The following is a 23005-nucleotide window of genomic DNA, read 5'->3' on the forward strand; positions in this document are numbered from 1 at the left end:
TGTCCAAAACTTATGATCTTTTTATGTACTTGGTTTCCCCATAGGCTTGAGTTCGAGGACCATGCAAGGCCTTGGTTCTGTCCAAAACTTATGTTTCTTTTATGTACTTGGTTTCCCCATAGGCTTGAGTCCGAGGACCATGCAAGGCCTTGGTTCTGTCCAAAACTTCTAAGATTTCTTTTATGTACTTGGTTTTCCCATAGGCTTGAGTCCGAGGACCATGCAAGGCCTTGGTTCTGTCCAAAACTTCTAAGATTTCTTTTATGTACTTGGTTTCCCCATAGGCTTGAGTCCGAGGACCATGCAAGGCTTTGGTTCTGTCCAAAACTTGTAAGATTTCTTTTATGTACTTGGTTTTCCCATAGGCTTGAGTCCGAGGACCATGCAAGGCCTTGGTTCTGTCCAAAAACTTATAAGTTTCTTTTATGTACTGGTTTCCCCACTAGGCTTGAGTCCGTTGAGTCCTGTGTAAGATTTCATGTACTGGTTTCCCCATAGGCTGAGTCCTTGGTTCTGTCCAAAACTTGTAAGATTTCTTTTATGTACTTGGTTTTCCCATAGGCTTGAGTCCGAGGACCATGCAAGGCCTTGGTTCTGTCCAAAACTTATAAGATTTCTTTTATGTACTTGGTTTCCCCATAGGCTTGAGTCCGAGGACCATGCAAGGCCTTGGTTCTGTCCAAAACTTATAAGATTTCTTTTATGTACTTGGTTTCCCCATAGGCTTGAGTCCGTGGACCATGCAAGACCTTGGTTCTGTCCAAAACTTGTGAGATTTCTTTTATTTGTTTTATTTTTCAACCACCAGCCCCTTCACCAAGGCGGGGATAGTTGGCCTGAGGCCGGAAGCCCCTAGAGACGCCCGCGCCCTTAGCACTGCGAGGCGTAGCCCCTAGCAGAGGCTTACGTCGGAGCAACAACTATATGCCGCCGGAGACGGGTGAAATCCCGGAAATTTCTGCTTGTTAGAGAGCTGACTCTACCGCCTCCTGCGCCAACGCGCAAGCTTTCCCACAGACGGCGCCAATTGTAAGGACACAATTCTCTGGCGGCCCAATAAGGATGTTGGGCTCGCATACGAAAGATCCCTCACAATATGATTTGTAGAGAGTGGGCTTGAAAAGCTAGCCGTTGGTCAAGTGGCGTTGTCCGGTCATGGCTTTAGAGGAATCTACGTAGAAAAAGGGAATTGGGTATGAACATTTAAGCCCTGAGGCGTCGTACCCCGTGGGATGGAGCTCCTCGGAGTTGATCCGAGGACCTGTTGAGGTCTTCCCTCGGTTGCCCAACGACGGACTTTCTTCCATGAAGTCCGGTGTTCCTGAGATGTTTTCCCATCTAGTCTCTCTTTTTTCGGAGGTGGAAAAAAGGGGCCTCCCCAGATCTACTTACTTCCTTATTTTATACTAGCTTGCATTCATTGCCCTTCGTCCACGTGTAGGGTCAATCTTTACGAACACTGACATTTGTCCCATCAGTCCAATCCCGGAATTGTTGGGGATGGTTTGATAAAGCTGCAGAGTACGGCTCTGTCAGGCGTCGGGCCTTATCTAGAAGGGTAGTATGGATAACTTCCCCAAGATATTCTGGATTTCCTTACTAATTCGTCCCTATACCAGTTTTGCCCCTTTATTCTGGTGGGATTATGGATCTGCCGAGGACTAAACTGTCCTCGGCTGCTTCCCAAAAATTGTTTTGTGCTCTGCGTTGTAGAGCTTGGGCCACAGCTCTCCTCGGATTGGGCCTTCGGACGCTCTAAGGATAAATGGGCCTGGTCCACGAATTGTTGGGCCCCACACTAACTTTTGTCACTTTAGTCATATTTTCAATTATTCTATCAATTTATATCAATTTTTTATTAAGTAAACTTTACAATAAATCATTTTTTACATTTTCTAATAAAAAATTAAAAAAAAAATCCAATTCCACTTTTCTTTTCTTTTTTTGAGCAAATCCAATTCCACCATAAGATAGAATAGAGTAAATAGTAGAAGTAGTAGGAGCTAGAGATGTGTTTTTTTTTTTGGGCGTCTCTTTAGTCCTTTTTACAAACAACAACAACAACAAAAATCAAAAAATCAAGTTGTGCTTTTGTGGGGGGAACTGCGGAAACACGTGTCGTGGTAAGAGAATTGCAGGGAAAACAGGCCACGCGTCCCTTCCGTTCTGAGAATTCGACACGTGGGTGTTGAGGTTTGGTCCACTTTTACTTCTCTCCACTTAGCTGTCCTCTAGATTCTCCCACTCTCTCTTTCTATATACGTCACACACACTATTTTTTTTTTTTTTTTTCTTTCTATATTAAGCAATCTTTTTAGGTACACGTGGTTCGGGTTGCATGACTCACCCAAACTATTAAAACACTCTCATAAAAATTTCTTTTTATTTTAATTTTAGTATAAGAATTTATGCTAGATTATTTATTTTATATTATATTTCATTAAAATAGTAAATTTTTTTTAAATTTTTTATTCTTTTATTCTCATGATACGTAAAAAAGAATAAAATACTAAATGTAAAATGAATAGTATTAATATAAATTTACATAGTTATGATAGAAAACTTGTAAATTTATATAATTATACACATGATACTTGTGGGTTATTTTTAAAGATAAATATGTAAAATTTATACATTTTTTTATTATATACCTACTAACATAGGTGCTTATACTGTAGTAATTATATATATTTTTATACAATTTTGCATAACTTAATATGGGTGAATTTTTTACTTGATTGGCTAAAATGTGCTCTTTTCTCTATCATACACGCATTAATGTGAGTGCTCTAACCCAACTCGTATCGGTCGAATTAGAATTGTTAGATTTAATTGATAGGTGAGTTTTGTTTACATGTTTTGTGTTGATAAAAACAAATTAGGTTTCTTATCGATGATATGAACACCTTTTTTATTAAAAAAAAAAAATTTATTACAATTCAAAACATATGTATTGTAGAAAGTCGGTGCTTGTATTACTTGTAAAAAGTTACATTTTCATGGTTTGAAACAAAATTCTTTCAAATCAACATAATAATTTATTTAAATTAAAAGTCAAATTTATTTAGTTTACTCTACATTCAAACTAAAATAAATAAATAAAATGTTGGAAAATCATTTATATATTTTCTAAGGTGAAATTTGGAATTTAGTTATATTATTCTCACACACACAGAAAGAAGAGATAATAAGCTGAATGGCATGTTTCATGTCTTCCTTAATTGTCGCATATTATAATTTGTTAAACCTAAAAATAAATAAATATATAATTTTGAAATTTAAAGATCAAAAGCATATCTAAGATTGTCCTTTTCTTTTTCAAAGAATGATTAAGTGATGAAAGAAGTCTATGTAATCCCAATTTAATATCTTTGTTAATGGTACGAAATATCTTGCTTGAGTTCGAATCTTCGGCCTAACTTATTGAGAACAACCCCGTACTTTTTCTACACACCTCCAAATTAACTTTTCAAACTATATTACTATTCTATATTCCAAAAAACTGGTCAGCAATCAAGCTAATCCATCCCTTTATTTATATGACCATACTTTTGATCACAATGAAAAAACAATAAATCTAGTAACAGAAAGATTTCATCTTTTTTCTACAAAACCATTAAAGTGGTATATTGTTGCTAGTACATGATAGAGACTGTATTAGTAATCGATAAGTGGGAAAGTAGTGGTACAATAATTGCAATATTTGGTTAACCAAAAAATAATAATAATTGCAATATTTTTCTTTTTAATATGCAATAACGTTTGAAACTTATAACTTCCATTCATTGTTCTTTTCCACTAAATCAAGACACTTGTTTAAATTGGATTCGACTCCGAGTTTTTTATTGAATAACAAAGGACTTTAAGTTACTTAAAACTCACTGCACCAAATATAATCTAATAACCATATGAACACATCAAGTATCCGTTTGAGAATGGTTTATTTTTGATAGCTTATTTTACACAATTTGAGACAAATAAAATTTAAAACTAATTTATTTTTAAAAAGTAGAAAGTTGTATTATTTGAAATAAAACTAAGACAAAAGGTAATCTTAAATCCACCAACAGTACATAAAATAAATAAAAATCTAGCTTATATTATAATCATTCTCCAAACACACACTTTAATTTGACAGCTTGATGAAGTTAAATTTGACAGCTTGATGAAGTTGTCAATTATGAGTCATTGAAGTATCACTATCAACCACCCACTTCAATCGCTTTAGTATGTTATGAAATTAGATGTGAAACTCGATTTTTCCCTAGATTTTATTCATTACCATTTACCAGTACAATTATTCATTAAAATTTTTATATTACTAGTTTACAATATATGTTAAAATGCAAAACTGGTCCTCTAAACTTTTTCAAATTTTATTTCAGTCTTCTAACTTTGTTTTCGTTCATTTCAATCCTTTAAGTTTCAGATTTATTCAATTAAAGTCTTTTTGTCAACTTTTGTTAAAATTTTTTGAAAAAAAAAACTGGAAAATATTTTTCAATCATTAATTGAAATTTTTTTAATTTAAAATATTTGAAGAAAAATCTAAAAAATTGAAAAATTAACCACGACATATGAACAAAGTTGATAAACTTGAAAATTAGATAACTGAAATGAAGTGTCTGTTTGGCAAAGATTATATTTGCCAACTTATTTTTGCTACTATTTATGGGTCTCACTGTACTTTTTTATACTATTCATGAGTCTCTTTATACTATTTCAACTAACTTTTACTTTTATCTACAATAATTTTAACAAAAAAATTTTAATTTTAATAAAATAAATGAATCTCAAACGAACCCAAAATTTGAAAAAACTTTGAAACGTATCCTTGCATTATTTTTTTTATTTGACTACAGTCTAATTAGCAAAGAAGTCAACGCGGAACTGGGTGACCTTAAATCAGCGAGGAACATGTGTGAAGCACGTGGTCCCTCTGACAAGAGGCATGTCATGTGTTAAGAAGTGGGACCCAACCATCCAAGTTGCACAACATTGATATATCTTATAAGAGGGCGTTTGGATTCCAAGGAATCCTGCGTCTACGTTTTGATTTTGCGTTTTCTTTGTGTTTTTTTTTTTGTTTTTTTTTTTGCCCGCATATGTTAATTTTGGTGGACAAAAATTACTGTTTTGCACTGTAGTAATACTGTTTATGTACTGTAGTAACACTGTTCACACATTAAATAATATTAAAAATGGGTTCCACGGCACTTTTCACACATTTAAAAATTATTTTACTACAGTGTTTTCAGTTTTCAATTTCAACAACAATAAACTTAATCCAAACGGACCCTAAAAAAAAAAAAAGACCAAGTACTATGTTGGCGTTGGTACAGTTGCCACGTGTCGAATGCCTAAAGATTGACAACGTAGTTTTTGAAATGGGATAGTGGTCCTCACTTTGATGAGTTAGTACTCAGTACATGATGCATTCACCCCCCCAAGTCAAGTGAAGTGAGTGCGACCACTCTATCTCTACACTCGTACGTATTTTTTAATGTTTGATTGTGTTTTACAATAATGCAAGTTGCAAAGGTATACGATACTTGCAAGATTTCCTTGTGAATTTTTATGATCAGAGGATCTTTTGGTGGGCCATTTGGGTGTAATCAATCAAAAGAAGCATTGACTATAAATGAATCCAGTTGCTTACTAGGAGCTTGAACTCAAGTCAGAAAAAGAAAAAAGAAAAATTGTTTATGTTTATTTGTTTAAAAAATAAGTTAAATTCAAGTGTAAGTTTAGACTCGACAATTAAATGAACTAGGCCTAAAATTAATAATATGTTCTTGAACATTAAAGTCGATTTAAATTTATGTTGTATTATGTGTCTATATATATACCTATCTAAAAATATAATTATATAATCTTGAAGCTGGATTGTTTAAAGTGAGGGGTAATGAAATATAGACTAATATGCAATTTACACACTTAAAATTCATGGTAATTTTTATTTTATACATTTTTGCTTCAAATTTTGGATTCATAACGTGCCGTTTTTGAGTTGAAGTGGCATTTAACGGACACCTTATCACAAAGTATAGACAGAATGACTTAAATCAAAATGATATGTAACATTAGGGTCCAAATTTTAAATAAAATAAAAAGTGTAATTTCTCATCAATACATATTAATAAATTTAGCACCTCCATTTTTTTTATAGATATAATAAAATTTAAATCTCTTTTTTATGTAGACATGATTTAAATCCAAAATCTTTTATTTAATAAAAAAAAATCTCTATTTGATGTTCAACCACATTTTTTTATTTCATTTAAGTTTCTTAGCATTCATTTGTAGGAAATAAGAACTTAATAGATATTGTTAATTAGGACATATGCCTAAACAATTTTGTTAGTTTTTTTTATATTATTTTTAAATTACTAGTTTTTTTTTTTTTTTTTTGAGGAACAATTACTAGTTTATATAAGTTTATTACACACCCCATTAAAAAAATGAATACTTTCACATGTAAAAGTTAAAAAAACGACACATCGTACGGAGCACAAAGTTCAATAAGAGGTAGAAAGGTGTATGAGAAAAAAATATCTTTGTAATATGATTTGGTGGGACGCGTCATTGATTTTGATGTTGGAGTTGAAAGATTCCCTCTACACTCGTTTCATTGCCATGTGTTGATTGTTAAAGGTAAAAAAATAGACAATCATTCATGTTTGGTTTAGCCTAGATCCATTACTCAGGTAAAAGCCGAAAATGTCACACACATATATATACGATGATGCATATTTGAGCAAAAACACTAGATTGCACATTTTTTTCACGGACTCGGTACTTTTCAATAAGTACCAAGTGAACCTGTGCATAAGTGATGGTCCAAATACATATCAATAGATGTTTAAAGGATGGTTTGTGTTTAGTGCATTAGTACATTAAATATGTCGAAATGTGGACATGTGTGAAGCCAATAACAGATTAAAAAATGTTCAAAGGGTACGGCTTGTGTCCAGTGCATTAGTACACTGGACACATTGAAATGTAGATAAGTGTCTAAAACCGAACATGTGTCTAGAACTTAACACATGTCTGTATTTTAATGTTCCACTATAATCTAAGTTTATATTCAAATAATGTCAAAATGTGGAATAAATTTTAGGGAAATGCTAATGAGTGCTCTTAGAATATTGGTTAACAATTCATTTTATAAAAGTTTTAACATCACTTTTATAAGAAATGAAAAAAGTTATCAAAACATTAATTTTTTTTTCTTTTCTCATAAAAACTTTCTTTAACTGGATTGTTAACAAATACTTTAGTGGCACTTGTTAGCATGACTCTAAATTTTAAACTAATTTTTAGTTTTTTAGCTTTTATATTTAACTTTTTAAAACCTCATTTTTCTTTTCTTTTCTTTTTTTTTTCTTTTTTTTTCTTTTTTAGTATAAGTATACTTTCAGTGAAAAAAATTTAGCAACATGTGTAGGGCTTATCATATTCTACAATTCTAGGCTAATACAAGTCTATGACTTGAGCAAACTAGGCTAGCTGCTGGAGTTGAGGTCATGGTCATGTAACACTACCTTTTACCATGTATCCACCCTTGTTTGAAGGAAAAGAAATCAAATCTTAGCTATCAAGGATTCTGTAGGGCAGTGGGTACATGAGGAGAGTGTTATTAAGGAGGTCTTTAGAAGCGGTTTCAATGGGATTTATACCTCTTCCTTTGTTTCGGGCTCTCGAGGTGCTCCCGATATATCCTAATGGCAGGCTAGCTTAACAAATGAGGAGAGAGAGAGAGAATATTGGTGGGGTTGCATCGAAGGAAGAGATAAAAGCTGCCCTATGGTCTCTTAAAGCTTTCAAAGCCTCGGGACTGGATGGGCTGCATGCTAGTTTTTTCATAGATTTTGGTTGATTATGGGTAATTCAGTGGTTGATGTGGTAAAGAAGGTGTTTGAGGAAAAGTCTGTGCCGGAATACTTGAATAGAACTATTATTGCTTTAATTCCTAAGATTCAAAGCCCTGAGACGTTGAATAATTATAGGCCTATTAGTTTGTGCAACACCGTATATAAGATTATCACAAAGATTATTGTTTTTAGGCTTAGACCTTTCTTAGATAAGCTCATGTCCCCCCTCCAAACAGCTTTTGTCCCGGGAAGGAAAGGCATTGATAATGTGATTATAGTGCAGGAAATCATTCACACTCTCAGTAAGAAGAGAGGAAAGGCGAGGTACATGGCCATTAAGATTGATCTTGAAAAGGCTTATGACAAACTTGAGTGAAGTTTCATAAGAGATATGCTCATTAGGGCAAATTTTCCGGCTGATTTGATTGACGTTATTATGAGTTGCATATCCACAGTTTCGACCTCTATTTTATTTAATGGAGAAGCTCTTGACCCGATCTATCCTTCGAGAGGCATAAGGCAGGAAGACCCGCTATCTCCATATTTATTCATCCTATGCATGGAATTTCTTGGTCAACTCATTGAAGAGAAATGTAATGCTAATCTTTGGCAGCCTATTAAGGCTTCGTGTGGCGGGCCGGGCTTTTCTCATTTATTTTTTGCAGATGATTTGGTATTATTCGCCAAAGCTGACCACATCAATTGCTTGGCTGTAAGGGATGTCATTGATGCTTTCTGCAATGCCTCGGGTCAATCAATGAGTGCCTCTAAGTCTAGAGTTTATTTCTCACCAAATGTGGATAGGGACTCGAGGGAGTCGTTCTGTGATATCCTTGGATTTGCCTCAACACCGTCGCTTGGCAAGTACCTTGGAATTCCTATTAAGCACCCTGGTTCTTCTTCTCAAGAATTTAACTACATTCTTGATAGGGTGAAGAATAAGTTAGCGGGTTGGAAAGCTAACTTGGTCTCCTTGGCTGGTCGAGCAATCCTTATTCAAGCTTCTTCAGCGGCTATTCCTGCATATGTCATGCAATGCACTTACATTCCAAATAAAATCCTAGAGGGAGTTGATCGGGTGAATAGATATTTTCTTTGGGGGTCGACGGAGTCGTCTAAGAAGATTCACTGGGTTGGGTGGCAAAAGGTAACAAAACCGAAGGAGGTAGGCGGCCTTGGTTTGCAAAATGCTAAGGGCAGAAACACCGCCTTACTAGCCAAGCTTAATTGGAGGTTGAATGTTGAAAAAGAAGCTTTATGGGCCCGGGTTTTAAGGCATAAGTACTGCAACCAGAGGAGAATCAGTTCAGCCAATGCAGACAAGTTGCCATGTTCACAGATTTGGAAAGCAGTTAAGAAAGGGAAGGGTACTTTCAATGAGGGCAGCATGTGGACGATTGGTAGGGATAGTAATCTCCAGTTTTGGTGGGATAATTGGACAGGCAAAGGGCCTCTCCATTGTATGATTCAAGGTCCTTTAACCCGAGGAGCCGACCAATGGAAGGTTTGTGAGATTCTTTCAGATTTTAGTTGGGATTGGGAGCGGATTCCTTTCGATCTCCCTTTCAAGGTCAAATCCTTAATCCAAGCCATCCCCATTTCTTGTACGAGTAGAGGGCAGGATAAGCTAGCATGGTCGAGCAATCCAAGGGGTACCTTTGACCTCAAGAGTGCCTATTCTATTGCCACGGCTGAGGAAGCTATTCAGCCCTTTGATTTTGGGTGGATTTGGAAGCTTGAAACGCTACCTAAAATCAAAACTTTCCTATGGAGATGTCAGCATAACAGCATAGGTGTAATGAGTTGCCTTGCTAGAAGAGGGGTGGAAGTTGATGAGGTATGCCCAATTTACCATAAAGAACCTAAAACAATCATCTATGCCGTTAGAGATTGTGATTGGGTTAAGGGAGTTTGGATGCAGCTAGGTGTGAGTATAACTAATCAGGAATTTTGGAGGAGTAATCTCCAAGATTGGATCAACCTCAATGGGAAAGTCAAGTGTAGCCGTGCCCAAGAAAAACCTCCCTGGAAAATTACCTTCTCTTTTGCTGTGTGGTGTATATGGTTAAACCAGAATATGGATGTTTTTAAGGGGAAGAGGGTGAATCATAATCTGTCTAAGGATATTTTGAACCAAGTCTTGGAATTCATATATTGTGTGCACTCTCCAAGGAGCTCGAACCAAAAAATTAATAGGAGTATTCATGGGAAAGGCCGCCATTGGGTTGGAAGAAACTTAATACTGATGGTTCATGGTTGAGAGGGGCGGATAGAGCTGGTTGTGGCGGCTTAGTAAGGGATGATCAAGGGGAGTGGATTGCGGGTTTTACTAGATATGTTGGTTCAACAAACAGCTTCACAGCAGAGTTATGGGGGCTGCGAGAGGGCCCTATTTTTTGCTGCAATTTAAATATTGAAGCCCTTGTTGTTGAATTGGATGCTCAAGCCGTGGTGGAAGTCTTGAAGAACAATGAGTATGCAAATAACATTGTCTCTCCCTTATTGGATGATTGCAGACACTTGGCAGCATGCTTCCAACAAATCCAATTCAAACATTGCTATCGTCAAGCCAACCGGTGTACAGATTTGCTTGCTAGAATGGGTGTTGTCTAGGGAAGTGATTTTATTTCTTTTATTAGTCCACCTGTGGACATTTGCAAAGTGTTTGAGGATGACTTGAATGGTGTACATTTTGATAGGATGTGCACCGAACCTTTTGTTTCTATTTAGTTGTTTAATGAAATCGTCTATTTACCAAAAAAAAAAAAAAAAAAGATTAAAAATTGTTCAAAGGATACTGCTTGTGTCTAGTGTATTAGTACACTGGACACGTCAGGATGCAAACAAGTGTCTAAAACAAGACATGTGTCCAGAACTGAATACATGCCCGTATTCTATTGTTTCTACTGCAACTAATACACTGGACATCCAAGTTTATATTCAAATAGTATCAAAATGTGGAATAAATTATAAGCCAGTTTTTTATTTTTTAGCTTTTATATATAGCTTTTTAAAAATCTCTTTTTTCTACCTTCTTTAAAGTATAAGTATACTTTAACATACCCTCAGCTAAAAAAAAATTAGCCATATGTATGGGGCTTATTATATTCTACAATTCTGGGTTAATACAAGTCTACAATTTGAGCAAACTGGGCTGGCTGTTGGAGTTGAGGTCATGGTCATGCTCAAAATTGCGGCTGTCAAACCAATTTGGGTTAACTTCAATCAATCAATTAAAAGAAATATGATGTATTAACTGTTATTTTTTTTGTTAATTTTATATATTTATTTATTAGTGTTTAGTTTTTAAAAGTTTTATTTATTTATATTAACTTTTTGTTTAAGGTTTATGTGTACTTGTTCAAAATCGATGAAAATACCATTATACTATAATAAATTTTTTTTAAAAGTTGCAACTAAGCAAAGAAACTAAACTAACCTAAACACACCTTAAGTTCATTTATTAGTCATTACTAGCACGGAAACAATCTCCGACTTGGCCTAAGAGTCCTCAGGCAGAGCATTAGATATAGGTATGGTGCCATTTTGGGACCTCATCATGGCCAGGTACTCAGTTGGATTGAGGTAATGTAGATGGGGAAAAAAAACTGTGATTCAGTGAGATTACTCGATTCTCCAATTTAACAAATCTAAGTTCGAATCCATCACCTCTCAGTCAATATAATGGGACAAAATTACACTAATGTTAGTAATAACACTAAAAATTTGACGCTCACAAAAATATACAACACCACCAAGAAGTTTTAATCCCAAATTTTTGGTATCGACTATGGATCTTCAACTTGTATTCTCTCCCTTAATTTTATTTTATCCAAAGTCATATTTTGTTACTTCCATAATTGACAATTCTTTTTTTTATTACTATTATTTTGGGTCTTTCCCTACATTTTTTTCATTCTCTCAACTTTGAGGTGCTCTCAAAATTATAATAAATTTTAGTCAAAATTGCTTGTTCATTAAGTTGGGGGAGAAATTTTCAACTTAAGACAGTTTGCCAAGCATAAGCATAAGGTAAAACGAGGTAATTCTATCAATCTGGCATGATAATTGACATCCTAAAACTTAAAGGCCATTAATATCTGACATTTGGACCAAGACTTGTGTATGATGCAACTAGCTGATTTCTACTAAAATCTCCAATATTCTGCATGATGATGTACCAATTTGTTGACTCACTGTGAACCACGCTAACAAAGCTATAGTGAGGAAATGTTGGTTTTTTTATTTTATTTTTTATTTTTTAACATTGTGCAAGAGTATGATTAGAAAGCAAACCAAGACTGGACTGCTGACTTGGATTAGGCAGCTGTTAGCTCTAAAACAAAGGATTGAGACCTATGATTTTCTAAACTAGCTTAGGCAGCAATCATATATCACAATCATATATCATATCTAGTGGGAAAGGACTGCTAGAATAAACAATGAAATAATTAGAACTAAAGAATTAATACTTCCAAGCCATGATGAATAAATTTGTCTGTTTTGCATTCAAGTCCTAATGAATGATGTGAGGTGTAGACATGGTTGCAAGAAGTTTAAGCTTACTTCCGTCTAAAACAAGACAACACGATGTATTTGGCACCGCCCATTTTATATAGATTATGTGTGTTTTTGGGTTAGGATTAAAAATTAAAATTATTTTACTGTTCAGTTTATTTTTATTACTATTCATAAGCTTTATTGCACTTTTTGGCACTATTTATGAGCTCTATTATACTATTTCAACTAACTTTTATTTTTATTTACAGTACTTTCAGTAATAATTTTTCAGTTTCAGCAAAATAAGCGCTATTCAAACACATCTATATAGAAGTTAGAGAGTTTGATTGAGTGATTTGTGACCATTTGTAGAAGTCTAAGATGGCTAGTGTTGTGGTCAGACACAATCCAAAAGGATTGCTGAATCTGTGGTTCATGAACAAAAAAAAATACAACATTATACATAATAAAAGAAAGTATTTTCCGTTTGGATTGAGCTTATTGTTGCTGAAACTGAAAACTGAAAACTGAAAACACTGTAGCAAAATAATTTTTAAATGTGTAAATAGTACCGTGAGACCCATTTTTAATATTTTTTAATATGTAAACAGTAACAGCACAGTGCGTGAACAGTATATTTACTGTTCATAATAGTGAAATTTGTCTCCCAAAGTCAACAAAAGCGGGCCAAAAAAAAAAAAAAAAGAGAAAACGCGAACTGGAAAAATGCAGACGCAGCGGACGCAGAGCCCAAACGCTCACGCAGAGCCCAAACAGTGGATGAAGTATGAAATTGGGGCCAAAATGGCCCATTAGCATTAATTTTTGAAATATTTAGCAACAGAGCACTGTTTCGGAAATAATTAGGGAAATACCACTTTTTCGGGCCCTATAGCAGCGTTTTCCTGCAAAATTTTTTTATAAGTCCCATAACAGATTCAAGGGGCCCTATAGTGGCGTTTTTAAGCCCTATAGTGACGTTTTGGGGCCCTATAGCGGCGTTTTCCTGCAATATTTTTTATAAGTCCATAACAGGTTCAAGGGGCCCTATAGTGGCGTTTTTAAGCCCTATAGTGACGTTTTTGGGCCCTATAGCGGCGTTTTCCTGCAAAATTTTTTTAGAAGTCCCATAACATGTTCAAGGGGCCCTATAGTGGCGTTTTTTAAGCCCTATAGTGACGTTTTCGGGCCCTATAGCGGCGTTTTCGGAAAAAGTGGTATTTCCCTAATTATTTCCGAAACAGTGCTCTGTTGCTAAATATTTCAAAAATTAATGCTAATGGGCCATTTTGGCCATGAAATTGGTCAGTAACATGCTTGAGCTCTAGCTTTAAACATGCAAGGGTAGGTTGTAAAGGGTTTGGTTTATGCACTGGAGGAGACACAGACCGAGACTTGACCATTGCAGGGGTGGCTTGTATGGGATTGGGTTTGTGCACCGGAGGAGACAGTGGCATGATACGTCCTACAATGGCCATGTGTCGTTTCATTGATTGCACGAAATCCACAAGAGCACTGGATGAAGGCTTTACTCAGCTTGTAAAACTCAGAACATGTTGAGTTTCAGAAAGAGAGAAAAATAAATAAGAATAACCTAGTGGAAGCATAAACATCTAGTAACCAACCACAATATACAACACCACAGTAACTAAAACAATCAACCAATCCTTGTAAAAATTCAGAATCAGGGTAGAGGGACAGCTAAACAAAAGTCATCTTCATGAGACTTTTGATACTTTCCCAGTTTAAAAAAAAAAAAAAGTCATCTTACCTTGACAGATATACTGAGTTCAAAATATACACTGATCATGATCGCTTAAAGGATACTATGATAAATTGTATCGAGGCATCACTAATGGTTAAAAGGGTTGAATCTACTTATACAAGTTCAAAATATACACTGATCATGATCACTTAAGGGACACTAAGATAAATTGTACTGAGACATCATCAATGGTTAAAAAGGTTAATCTATTTATAGTACCACTTTTTTGAGCTTTAGCTGATGCTTGTAAATCATCTTGTAAACTTCTTTCATTATAGAAAGCTGTGTAGAGAAAGTGTGTAATTAGCTAGTGCACAGAATTTTGTGCAATAAGCAATTGATCAAAACAAGGAGACAAGCACACAATTATATTAAACACATCACTAATTAACCTTTCAAAAAAATTATTCCATAAATAACGTAGTTACAATTTTTCCAATTTAACTGAGAAACTAAAATATAAAATAAAACTACCAAAAAGTTAAAAACTCTTGAGCCAGAAAAGGAAAAAAAAAAAAACCCCCTATAATGCCGCTGTTTGACTAAAATTCCTATGTAATCAAAAGACAAAGGTACTATTCTCAACAAAACTGGAGCAAAAGGAGCAGTCACAACCTAGCTCATGCTGCCTTGACTGGCTTGGCGGGTGGCTTTCCCTCCACCATTTTGGTAGACCCTATGGCCAGTTTCTTCATTCCGTCCAGCATTACCACGAGTTCGATTTGAGAAATCACCTCGCCTCTCAAAGTCATTTCTCCCATAGCCACGGCCTCCGCTAAAATTCCCACCACTGAAGTTTCCACGGCCCCTAAAGTTATCGTTTCGATAACCAGCCCGTCCTGAAAACCTCCCTCTGTCGTTGTTAGCTGCAAGAAACACCAGACCATCAATTCCAACCATATGAAAAAACATGAACAAGCCTTGTTGGATGATTTTCTTTTGTGAGGGGGGTGGGGGGAGAGTAGATTTTTATCCAATTTGGCTGGGATATTTGATAAATTTTATGGAAAGCGCGCCACAAACCAAATTTAGAACTGTTTAAATAATAATGATGAATGACAGGAAATTTTCAACTTGCCTCGCCTTTCCTCAATGCGAACTTCACGATCCAACATTTCAATTGGAGACTTCTGAAATAGTAACATGTGGAATGTTAGATGTAGAACAATAGGAGAAATTTCCAAAAAGAAAAAAAAAAAAAAAAAGATGTAGATAACTTGAGGCTCAATCAAAAACTCAAGGGCATTGCACAAATTTTATACGCATACAGAAACTATAAGAACTACAGCTTCAGTAAGAATTTGTTACTCATAAATGAAAGACCAACTTACACACGCACAAAAGGCCACAGCTCAAAGAAAAAAACATCAGCATGCATCTGAAGTAGAAAATTGGATGAGAAGAAATGTCTAAAGGCCTCAACACAATTATAGCCTTTATGAACCAAACAAGTAGAAAGATCATGAAAGTTGAACGGAAATGAAAAAGAAAGCACAAAGGTAGCCATGGCCCATCCAGTAGGCACTCAAAGACTCCAGACTCATCACATAAAATAACTGAATCCATGAGACAAAAACACGAGTTACTTCACAACATTAAGTTAACAAGCGTACCATACATATCCACAGAGTACAAAAAGTTGATCATGACAGCCATACAGAAAACAGAGGATGAAGTTTTGTGTGTCCTTGCTTGGTGAAAAATGTGAGAATGAAGCTTAGAGCATACAATGTTAGTTTAGACAAGTAAGTTATTGTTGATTAAAAGGTTAATCCCCAATATACAAGATAACAACAAATAAGGTGGCGAAGAATATAAAACAGAAAAGTCAATACCTCAATAGCACTTTGCATCGAACTGGCAGATTCAAATTCCACAAAACCAAAACATGTCCCCTGTTGCTGGATAGAAGATAGCAAATACACAACATGTGAACATCATTATATATAAGAAATCTAAATGGAGTTAACCAAGTTAAATATGAAACATACCTTGCTACTTCTAACTTGAATACCATTATGCTTAATAGGCCCAAAATTCTTGAAAACCGCTTCAAGTTGTTCAACAGTTGCATTCATAGGCAGATTTGGTACAAATATGGCATGAGTCTTAGCTGGACATGTACAATCATAGATATTAGAAGAAACAAGCTGGGTATGAAAAGGGAAGTTTGTATAACATCTTAAATTGAACACCATTCAAGGTATCAATAAATAAGATCACGAGAAAAATAAACACCTGCATGATCATCAATCTTTTCCCTGGTACTGTTGCTACTAGGAGCTGTAGCTTCAGATGCTGCAGATACATGGGATGGTTCAGCAGGTTTAACAGGTGGAACCCTCGATTGGAATGGAGCACTGTTGTCCTTCAATAATTGCACCTGGAACAAGCACAACAAAAGGCAATAAAGTATGTTTGGTGATAACAATAGCTAGAAAACTACACAAGTATAGATTTACTTACCACTGATGCAAAGGTTTTCTTCGGAACATCCTCAGACTTCTTTGAAAGATCCTCAGACTTCTTAGGAAGATCCTCAGCTTTCTTTGGAAGATCCTCAGCTTTCTTTGGAAGATCAGCAACCCTTTTTTCACTAATGGGCATCTTCCCATTGGCCAATGAGGTTGTTTGATTTGACACAGAAACAGTAGGTTCTGTAATCAAAGAAAATAATAAATCTTTTATAAATTCAAAAATAAGACACCCTTGCCCAAACAAAAAGAGGCAACCAGAGAGAATGAGACCAAAAAAAGAGAGCAAACAAATGAAAACATGACACTTACTAGGATCAGTTATCAAAGGAGCTTTTGGAGCACTTTCTTCAATATGATTATTTTCCACAGTATCAACCTCCACAGATTCAGATATGAACCTAAAAACATCGTTCAAGACGAAGTAGCCATTCTCTTGAGGGGCTAGAAAGAAAACTTGACTGAATTTCCTTCCAGTATCTTCCTTTCCAGTTAAAATACCAGTAACTAGAACAATCACCCCATTGTTAAATGAAAGCTCAGAATCAGCAGTCAATATTTCAACCTGATAGTTCAGGTGATCCAAGGAGAGTATCTTGTCCTTAATGGCCTATTTCAAAAAGAAAGAAAGACAATTTACTCATCAACATGTGTAAATATATAATTTACAGGGGAAAAAAAAAATCAAAGCCCTTTGAAGATAAAAGCTTAGACAAAAATAATAAAGGAATGTGGCCGTTATTTTAGTTTTTGTATTTTCTAATTTGGACAAATGAAACAATGAAACTAAAACACACAAACATATGTGCATGCTTCACCACTTTTCCTGAGCATCCAAGATTCAACTTTTTCTCAAAATCCATACAGCCCAAAACATATAAAGAATCTAAATATCACCTTTCATGGAAATCCAAACTACATTCCATAACCCCTCTCTCAGCAACAAAACTCACAATAAGGCTAAAGCATAAAGCATTCAACATTTTTCAATCCACAAACACAAATCGATGGAAAATATGAACTGCAACAAACATTCAACAATGAAATTAAATAGCTTAAGCATTCACAAGTAATATGTAAATGTGTATGGTTGTGTATGTGCATTTGTGGGAATTATGTAATTCTAATATGCCCTGCATGGAAATATTGATTCTTTTGCATGTGGAAGAAAATGTGTAATCTAGAGAAGAACATCAGTGAGACATTTAGTAATTTAAGCTTTCCTTTTTACAAAACTTACCTCCAAGGTAGTAATCGAGCTCATCACACCATCAGCCCCAAGTCGGTTGAGCACACTCGAACTGTTATAAAACTTGTGAACCTCCTCTGGATTTGTATGCAGAATACTATAATACTGAGACACAAAGGCATTGCCAACAACCTGCGCACTTGCGGTGTCGGAAGCATCTTCACTTTGATTTGCCATATCTGCATCAGCACAATGACAACAAACAATCATAAACTAATCTACTGAAAAGAAATTATTTTCTGCACCAACACAAGGACAACAAACAACCATAAACTAATCTACCAAAAAGAAATCTTTTCTGCACCAACAGAATAGCAATAAAAAGTTATGAACTAATATACTGAAAATATATTACAACATATAGGACAATATGCACCCAAAAAAAGGCTAATTGCATAGTGAAACGCAAATCTTCAACATTGAGATAATAATATGTATGACATTGAAGACTGAAAAATAGCATAATTTGTAGGCAAATATTAGTAAAGTAACTTTAATATGTGGATGTCCATCCACACGGCAGATTAAAAAATCAAGGATCAGGTTCTTAAACCTACTTTAACCATCTGTATCAAAAAACAATGAAGACAATATTAAATATATAATTTTGATTTGCCACAAGTATAGTTCAATGACATTAGGCAAATATTACTAAAGAAATTTCAATACATAGCAGATTAAAACAAAACAAAAAAAATTAAGAAAAACCAAGGATCAAATTCTTAAACCTACTTTGACAATCTGTATGAAAATACAATCAACATAACATGAAACATTTAAATTTTGATTTGCAAATAGCCTTGTAGCTTGATGGCCTTAACTAACATAAATAGGTTCACACACACACACAGAGTAACAAGGGTTTATAACATATGAATCATCCAATGGTGAAAGTTCTTCAGAAAACATTGTATTTATTAAAATTATTATATTAAAAAAAAATTTCTTCTCATTTTATTATTATAGTTCTTCAGAAAAAAAACTATCAAAATTAAATATAGGAATTCTTCAGCTTTCAAGGTTATAGCTCTTCAGAAAACAGTCAAAATTAAATTTTGAAAACAAAATTCTTTCTTTTCCTTTTAAATATAATGGGTTTATTGGAAATTCCAATACATGAAATAATACAAACAAAACAACATTAAAAATTCTCTACACTCAAAACTAAATCTCTCTGTTATTTCCAACAATAACAAAAATTCCATGTGTTTAACAATGCAAAGATACAACCTTTACAAAAACAAATTTAAACAAAGACATTAGCTTTTGAATACAAAAGTTAAACCCCAGATCCACACAAAAAACACCACCAACAACAACAACAAAAAAGCATTGAAACTATCAAACCAACCTCGAAGCTAAAACCATAATCAAAGAATTTTTATATTCAAGAACAAAAGCGTGAATGAAAGAGAATGGTACCTCGGCGAAGAGATCAGAACACCTAGAAAAAAAAGAAAGAGAGAGTGAGAGATTGAAAGACCGTGCGGCTCTGAAAACGGTGTTTAGAATTGTGACAGCCTAGTGTGTATATATATAGGGAGACAGCGTCCCAGAGAGACAAGGATTTCTTTTCCTATTTGGTTTGGGTTTATTTTATTTTTTTGTTTTAATTTTTGTTTTTTAATGTTAAATTGGATTTCTTAGGCCACAAGCCACCACTATAGCAAACGCAGCCGTGTGTAGTGCCTCAACCGCTAGGCCGCTTAAAATAGGATATATTATATCTATTTCTCAATATTAAAAAAACAATTATTACTAAAAAGAAAATTTTCAATGAATAAAGATTATTTTTTAAAATGTTATATACGTTTTGAATGGCCATTTTATTAATACGTTTTACAATTTAATACGTTTTACAATGTATGTCGTATTTTAAGCATTTTGAGCATTTTGATAAGTGACTAAGTGTGTTTGAACACACTTTTGAGTATTTTAAATAACATTATACACATTTTTATACATTTTTTCACCTACACATATATCAAAAACACTCAAACAACATTACACAAAATTTTTGATCTTCCAAATATTTTACTCTTCTTTTCTCTCTCAATCAAAATATAAATTAGAATTAATAGTTTTCTGGACAAATTTATTACTAAAATCCATTGTTTAATACATGAAGTCCAATATTGCTAAGAGAAATATTGACGATCTCAAACATGATATTTATTATGATACTCATTTTTTAGATTTATTTTATGAATTAAAGATTTTAAAATACATATTATATATAGATGAGAGTAGTCCAATTAATATATTAGGTTATTTCTTCTTAGAAGAAAAAAAAATTAGGTTATGTAAAAAAGCTAGATTCTTTTTCAAGTGCATGTATTGCTTATAAAATATTAACTAATAATGCATTTTATATTTGCGTATGCATAAATAAGTTATCCAAATTAAGATTGATAAAATCATATTTAAGATTGGCTATGTTATAAGAAACATTATGTGGATTAGCGATATTACCAATAAAAAAAATTGAAATTTTCGCAAAACTTGAATAGAAAAACATAATCGGTAGTAATCTTGCAAATGGTTGACGATGATTGGTGTAATGATAGCTCAATCCTCAACTGAGGCAAACTATAGGTCAATAGCCTAAACAGTTTGTTAGTTAATTTGGCTTCTCCAACTTCTTCAAGATCTACGAGTCACTCATTAACAGACAACATTGCTTTTCCGTAATAAGAAAGTCGCCCTACACATGGCAACCAATTCGGCGTTCCATGAAGTAACCAAAAATGTCGAGACTAACTATCACTTTATTAGTGACAAAATTCAAGGAGGTTTGGTTCGCACACTAACCATAAGTTGTTTGATATGTCCATTAAAGCATTGGGTTGTAATCGATTCTCTACTTTACTCTCTAATATGGATGATCAAAATTTGTATCTCCCATTTTGAGGGGGAGTGTTTAGGGTTGAGAAAAACAAAGACACAACGTGTAGCTTACCATGTGCAAGAGAGACTATTATTTAACCACAAGTCACATTTCAGTAAGTCAAAGAGCTACCAATCATTTATGTAAAGACTTTTTTTTTCTTTAATTTAATTTGATCACTTTCGCATATCTCACGTGATTTATATGATTGGTCAATACCGTTAGCATAAGCAATTAGGGTTTTTTCGATTGGTCAATACAATTAATGTAAGTAGTTAGGTTTTTTTTTTTTTTTTTTTTGGTCATTGATATTATTAAGTTGGTTTAAAAATCATTGATAGATTTACCTTGTATATGATTGGTCAATACCGTTAGCATAAGCGGATAGGGTTTTTTTGATTGGTCAATACCGTTAGTGCAAACCATTAGGGTTTTTTCAATTGGCCAATACCGTTAACATAAGCAGTTAGGGCTTCTTCTTTTCTTTTCTTTTTTGTCATTGATACTATTAGGTCAGTTTAAAAATCATTAATACTGTTATACAACGACTAAATTATTTATTGTAACTCGATTACGGTATTATGATTTTCTACAAATAAAACATAATTCATGGTATAAATTTAGATCAATGAAGTCAAGAATACTTCCCCTCATTTTTATTTTTAATAATACCATGAAGTTCTTTGATTCAATTTACTTGTTAGCACGAGTTTTAGCAAGATTTGTTAAATAATAATTCACCTAAAATTAAATTTGAAAGGAAGAAATTATTAGATTTTAGGTTTTTTTTTTTTTTTAATTTATTTTCCTTTTGTGGAGACTTGACACTGGAGAGTGATTATTCAGATTTTTTGGCATAAGCGAAAAGGTATACAAAGTCCAGGCTAGCGTAGGCTGTAAGCCTGTAACCGACTCATTGAGCACTGACAGGAGTTACGGACACAGTACCCCATGTAACTGAACTTTTTGTGTCCAATTGTGGATTGCCACGTATGCATTGTTAAGTCCCATGAAACAGAACTCATTACTAGTGGAGTTGTTCAAAGCAACTAGATTCTTACAACATCATTATAAAGACACCAGAGTCAAATACTAGTTTTAAATTTTTTTTCAAAAGTAAAAAGTTTCATGTTTTTATACCAATAATAATTAACCGTACGGTGGAATCTTTATAAATTTTAGGATTTTTTTTTTTTTTTTGAGAAGAAATTTTAGAATACACTCAATGTATTGGGTTTAGTTTTAAACAAAAAAAAAAAAAAAAAAAGAAATTTTAATGGTTTAACTGCACTGTATTTTGTCTCAGAAAGTTGTGTATAAGTTAACTTATGGGTATGAATCACCTCTATTCCAACTCAACTTAAATTTCAATCTATTTTCAGCTCATTATGCTAAAATTTGATCATTGTGATGATTTTAGCTAGTATGTGTTTCTTATAAATAAAGTTTAATTTTACTTTACTCACATAAAACATGTCATGAAATAATGGTATTAAAAACTAATTTTGTGGATTTAGTTTATGGTTTATAGATTTGAAATTTAATCTATAATATGATAGCAAACAATAAGAGATACTGAATTCATATTGGAGTGTATGGTGTATGTCCTAATTAAGGATAATCTTTTCCATTTGAAATATTGTAATAAAGTATCGAGAGATTTTTTTTTTTTTAAAGATCGAGATTTTCTTTAATTTTGTTGGATTGCAGTACCCAATCTTTTCCATTAGAAATATTGTAATAATTTATCAAGATTTTCTTTGATTTTGTTGGATTGCAGTACATTAATTGCTACTTTTATCCTATCAAAAAAAAAAATTGGTACTTTTCATCCAAGCCTGCAAAATTTGGTAGATGATTGCCGGCAGATGGCTTTTTGGATTTCCAAGTGTCAAATCGAAGCTAATAAACGTGCAAGTGCTTTAGTTTTAAGGGTCTTAAAAGCTGTTTATTTTGTTAAAATTAAAAGAAATTTATTAAAAATATTGTAAATAAAATTAAAAATTAATTAAAATAGTACAGTATAATTTATAAAATCAAAAAATACAGTAAGACTCATGAATAGTAGTAAAAATAAATTAAATAGTAAAATAAGTTGGTAAAAATAATTTTTGTCAAATACACACTAAGGGTCCATTTGGATACCGCTTATTTTGCTGAAAACTGAAAACAATAAAAAAAATTATTGTTCACGTGTTTTGCACTATTCATAAGCCTAAAATCACTGTTCATAGACAGTGCCAAACGCATATCTAG

The 23005-nt window shown here is 33.7% G+C and overlaps 1 protein-coding gene across 1 annotated transcript; it reads right to left on the reverse strand.

Moving 5' to 3' along the window:
• Positions 1 to 14484: 14484 nt before the first annotated feature.
• LOC115979119 (nuclear transport factor 2-like) lies at positions 14485 to 19469 on the reverse strand. The gene is made up of 9 exons (XM_031101085.1): positions 19285 to 19469; positions 17854 to 18041; positions 16926 to 17223; positions 16606 to 16796; positions 16378 to 16522; positions 16131 to 16252; positions 15975 to 16040; positions 15218 to 15269; positions 14485 to 15005 (listed from the first exon to the last, which is right to left on the reverse strand). The coding sequence occupies exons 2-9, from the start codon at positions 18037 to 18039 to the stop codon at positions 14755 to 14757; spliced, it is 1311 nt and encodes a 436-aa protein (XP_030956945.1). The 5' UTR covers positions 18040 to 18041; positions 19285 to 19469; the 3' UTR covers positions 14485 to 14754.
• Between the last annotated feature and the right edge of the window lie 3536 nt (positions 19470 to 23005).

Source organism: Quercus lobata, chromosome 3 (assembly GCF_001633185.2).
Source record: "Quercus lobata isolate SW786 chromosome 3, ValleyOak3.0 Primary Assembly, whole genome shotgun sequence".
Lineage (NCBI taxonomy): Eukaryota > Viridiplantae > Streptophyta > Magnoliopsida > Fagales > Fagaceae > Quercus > Quercus lobata.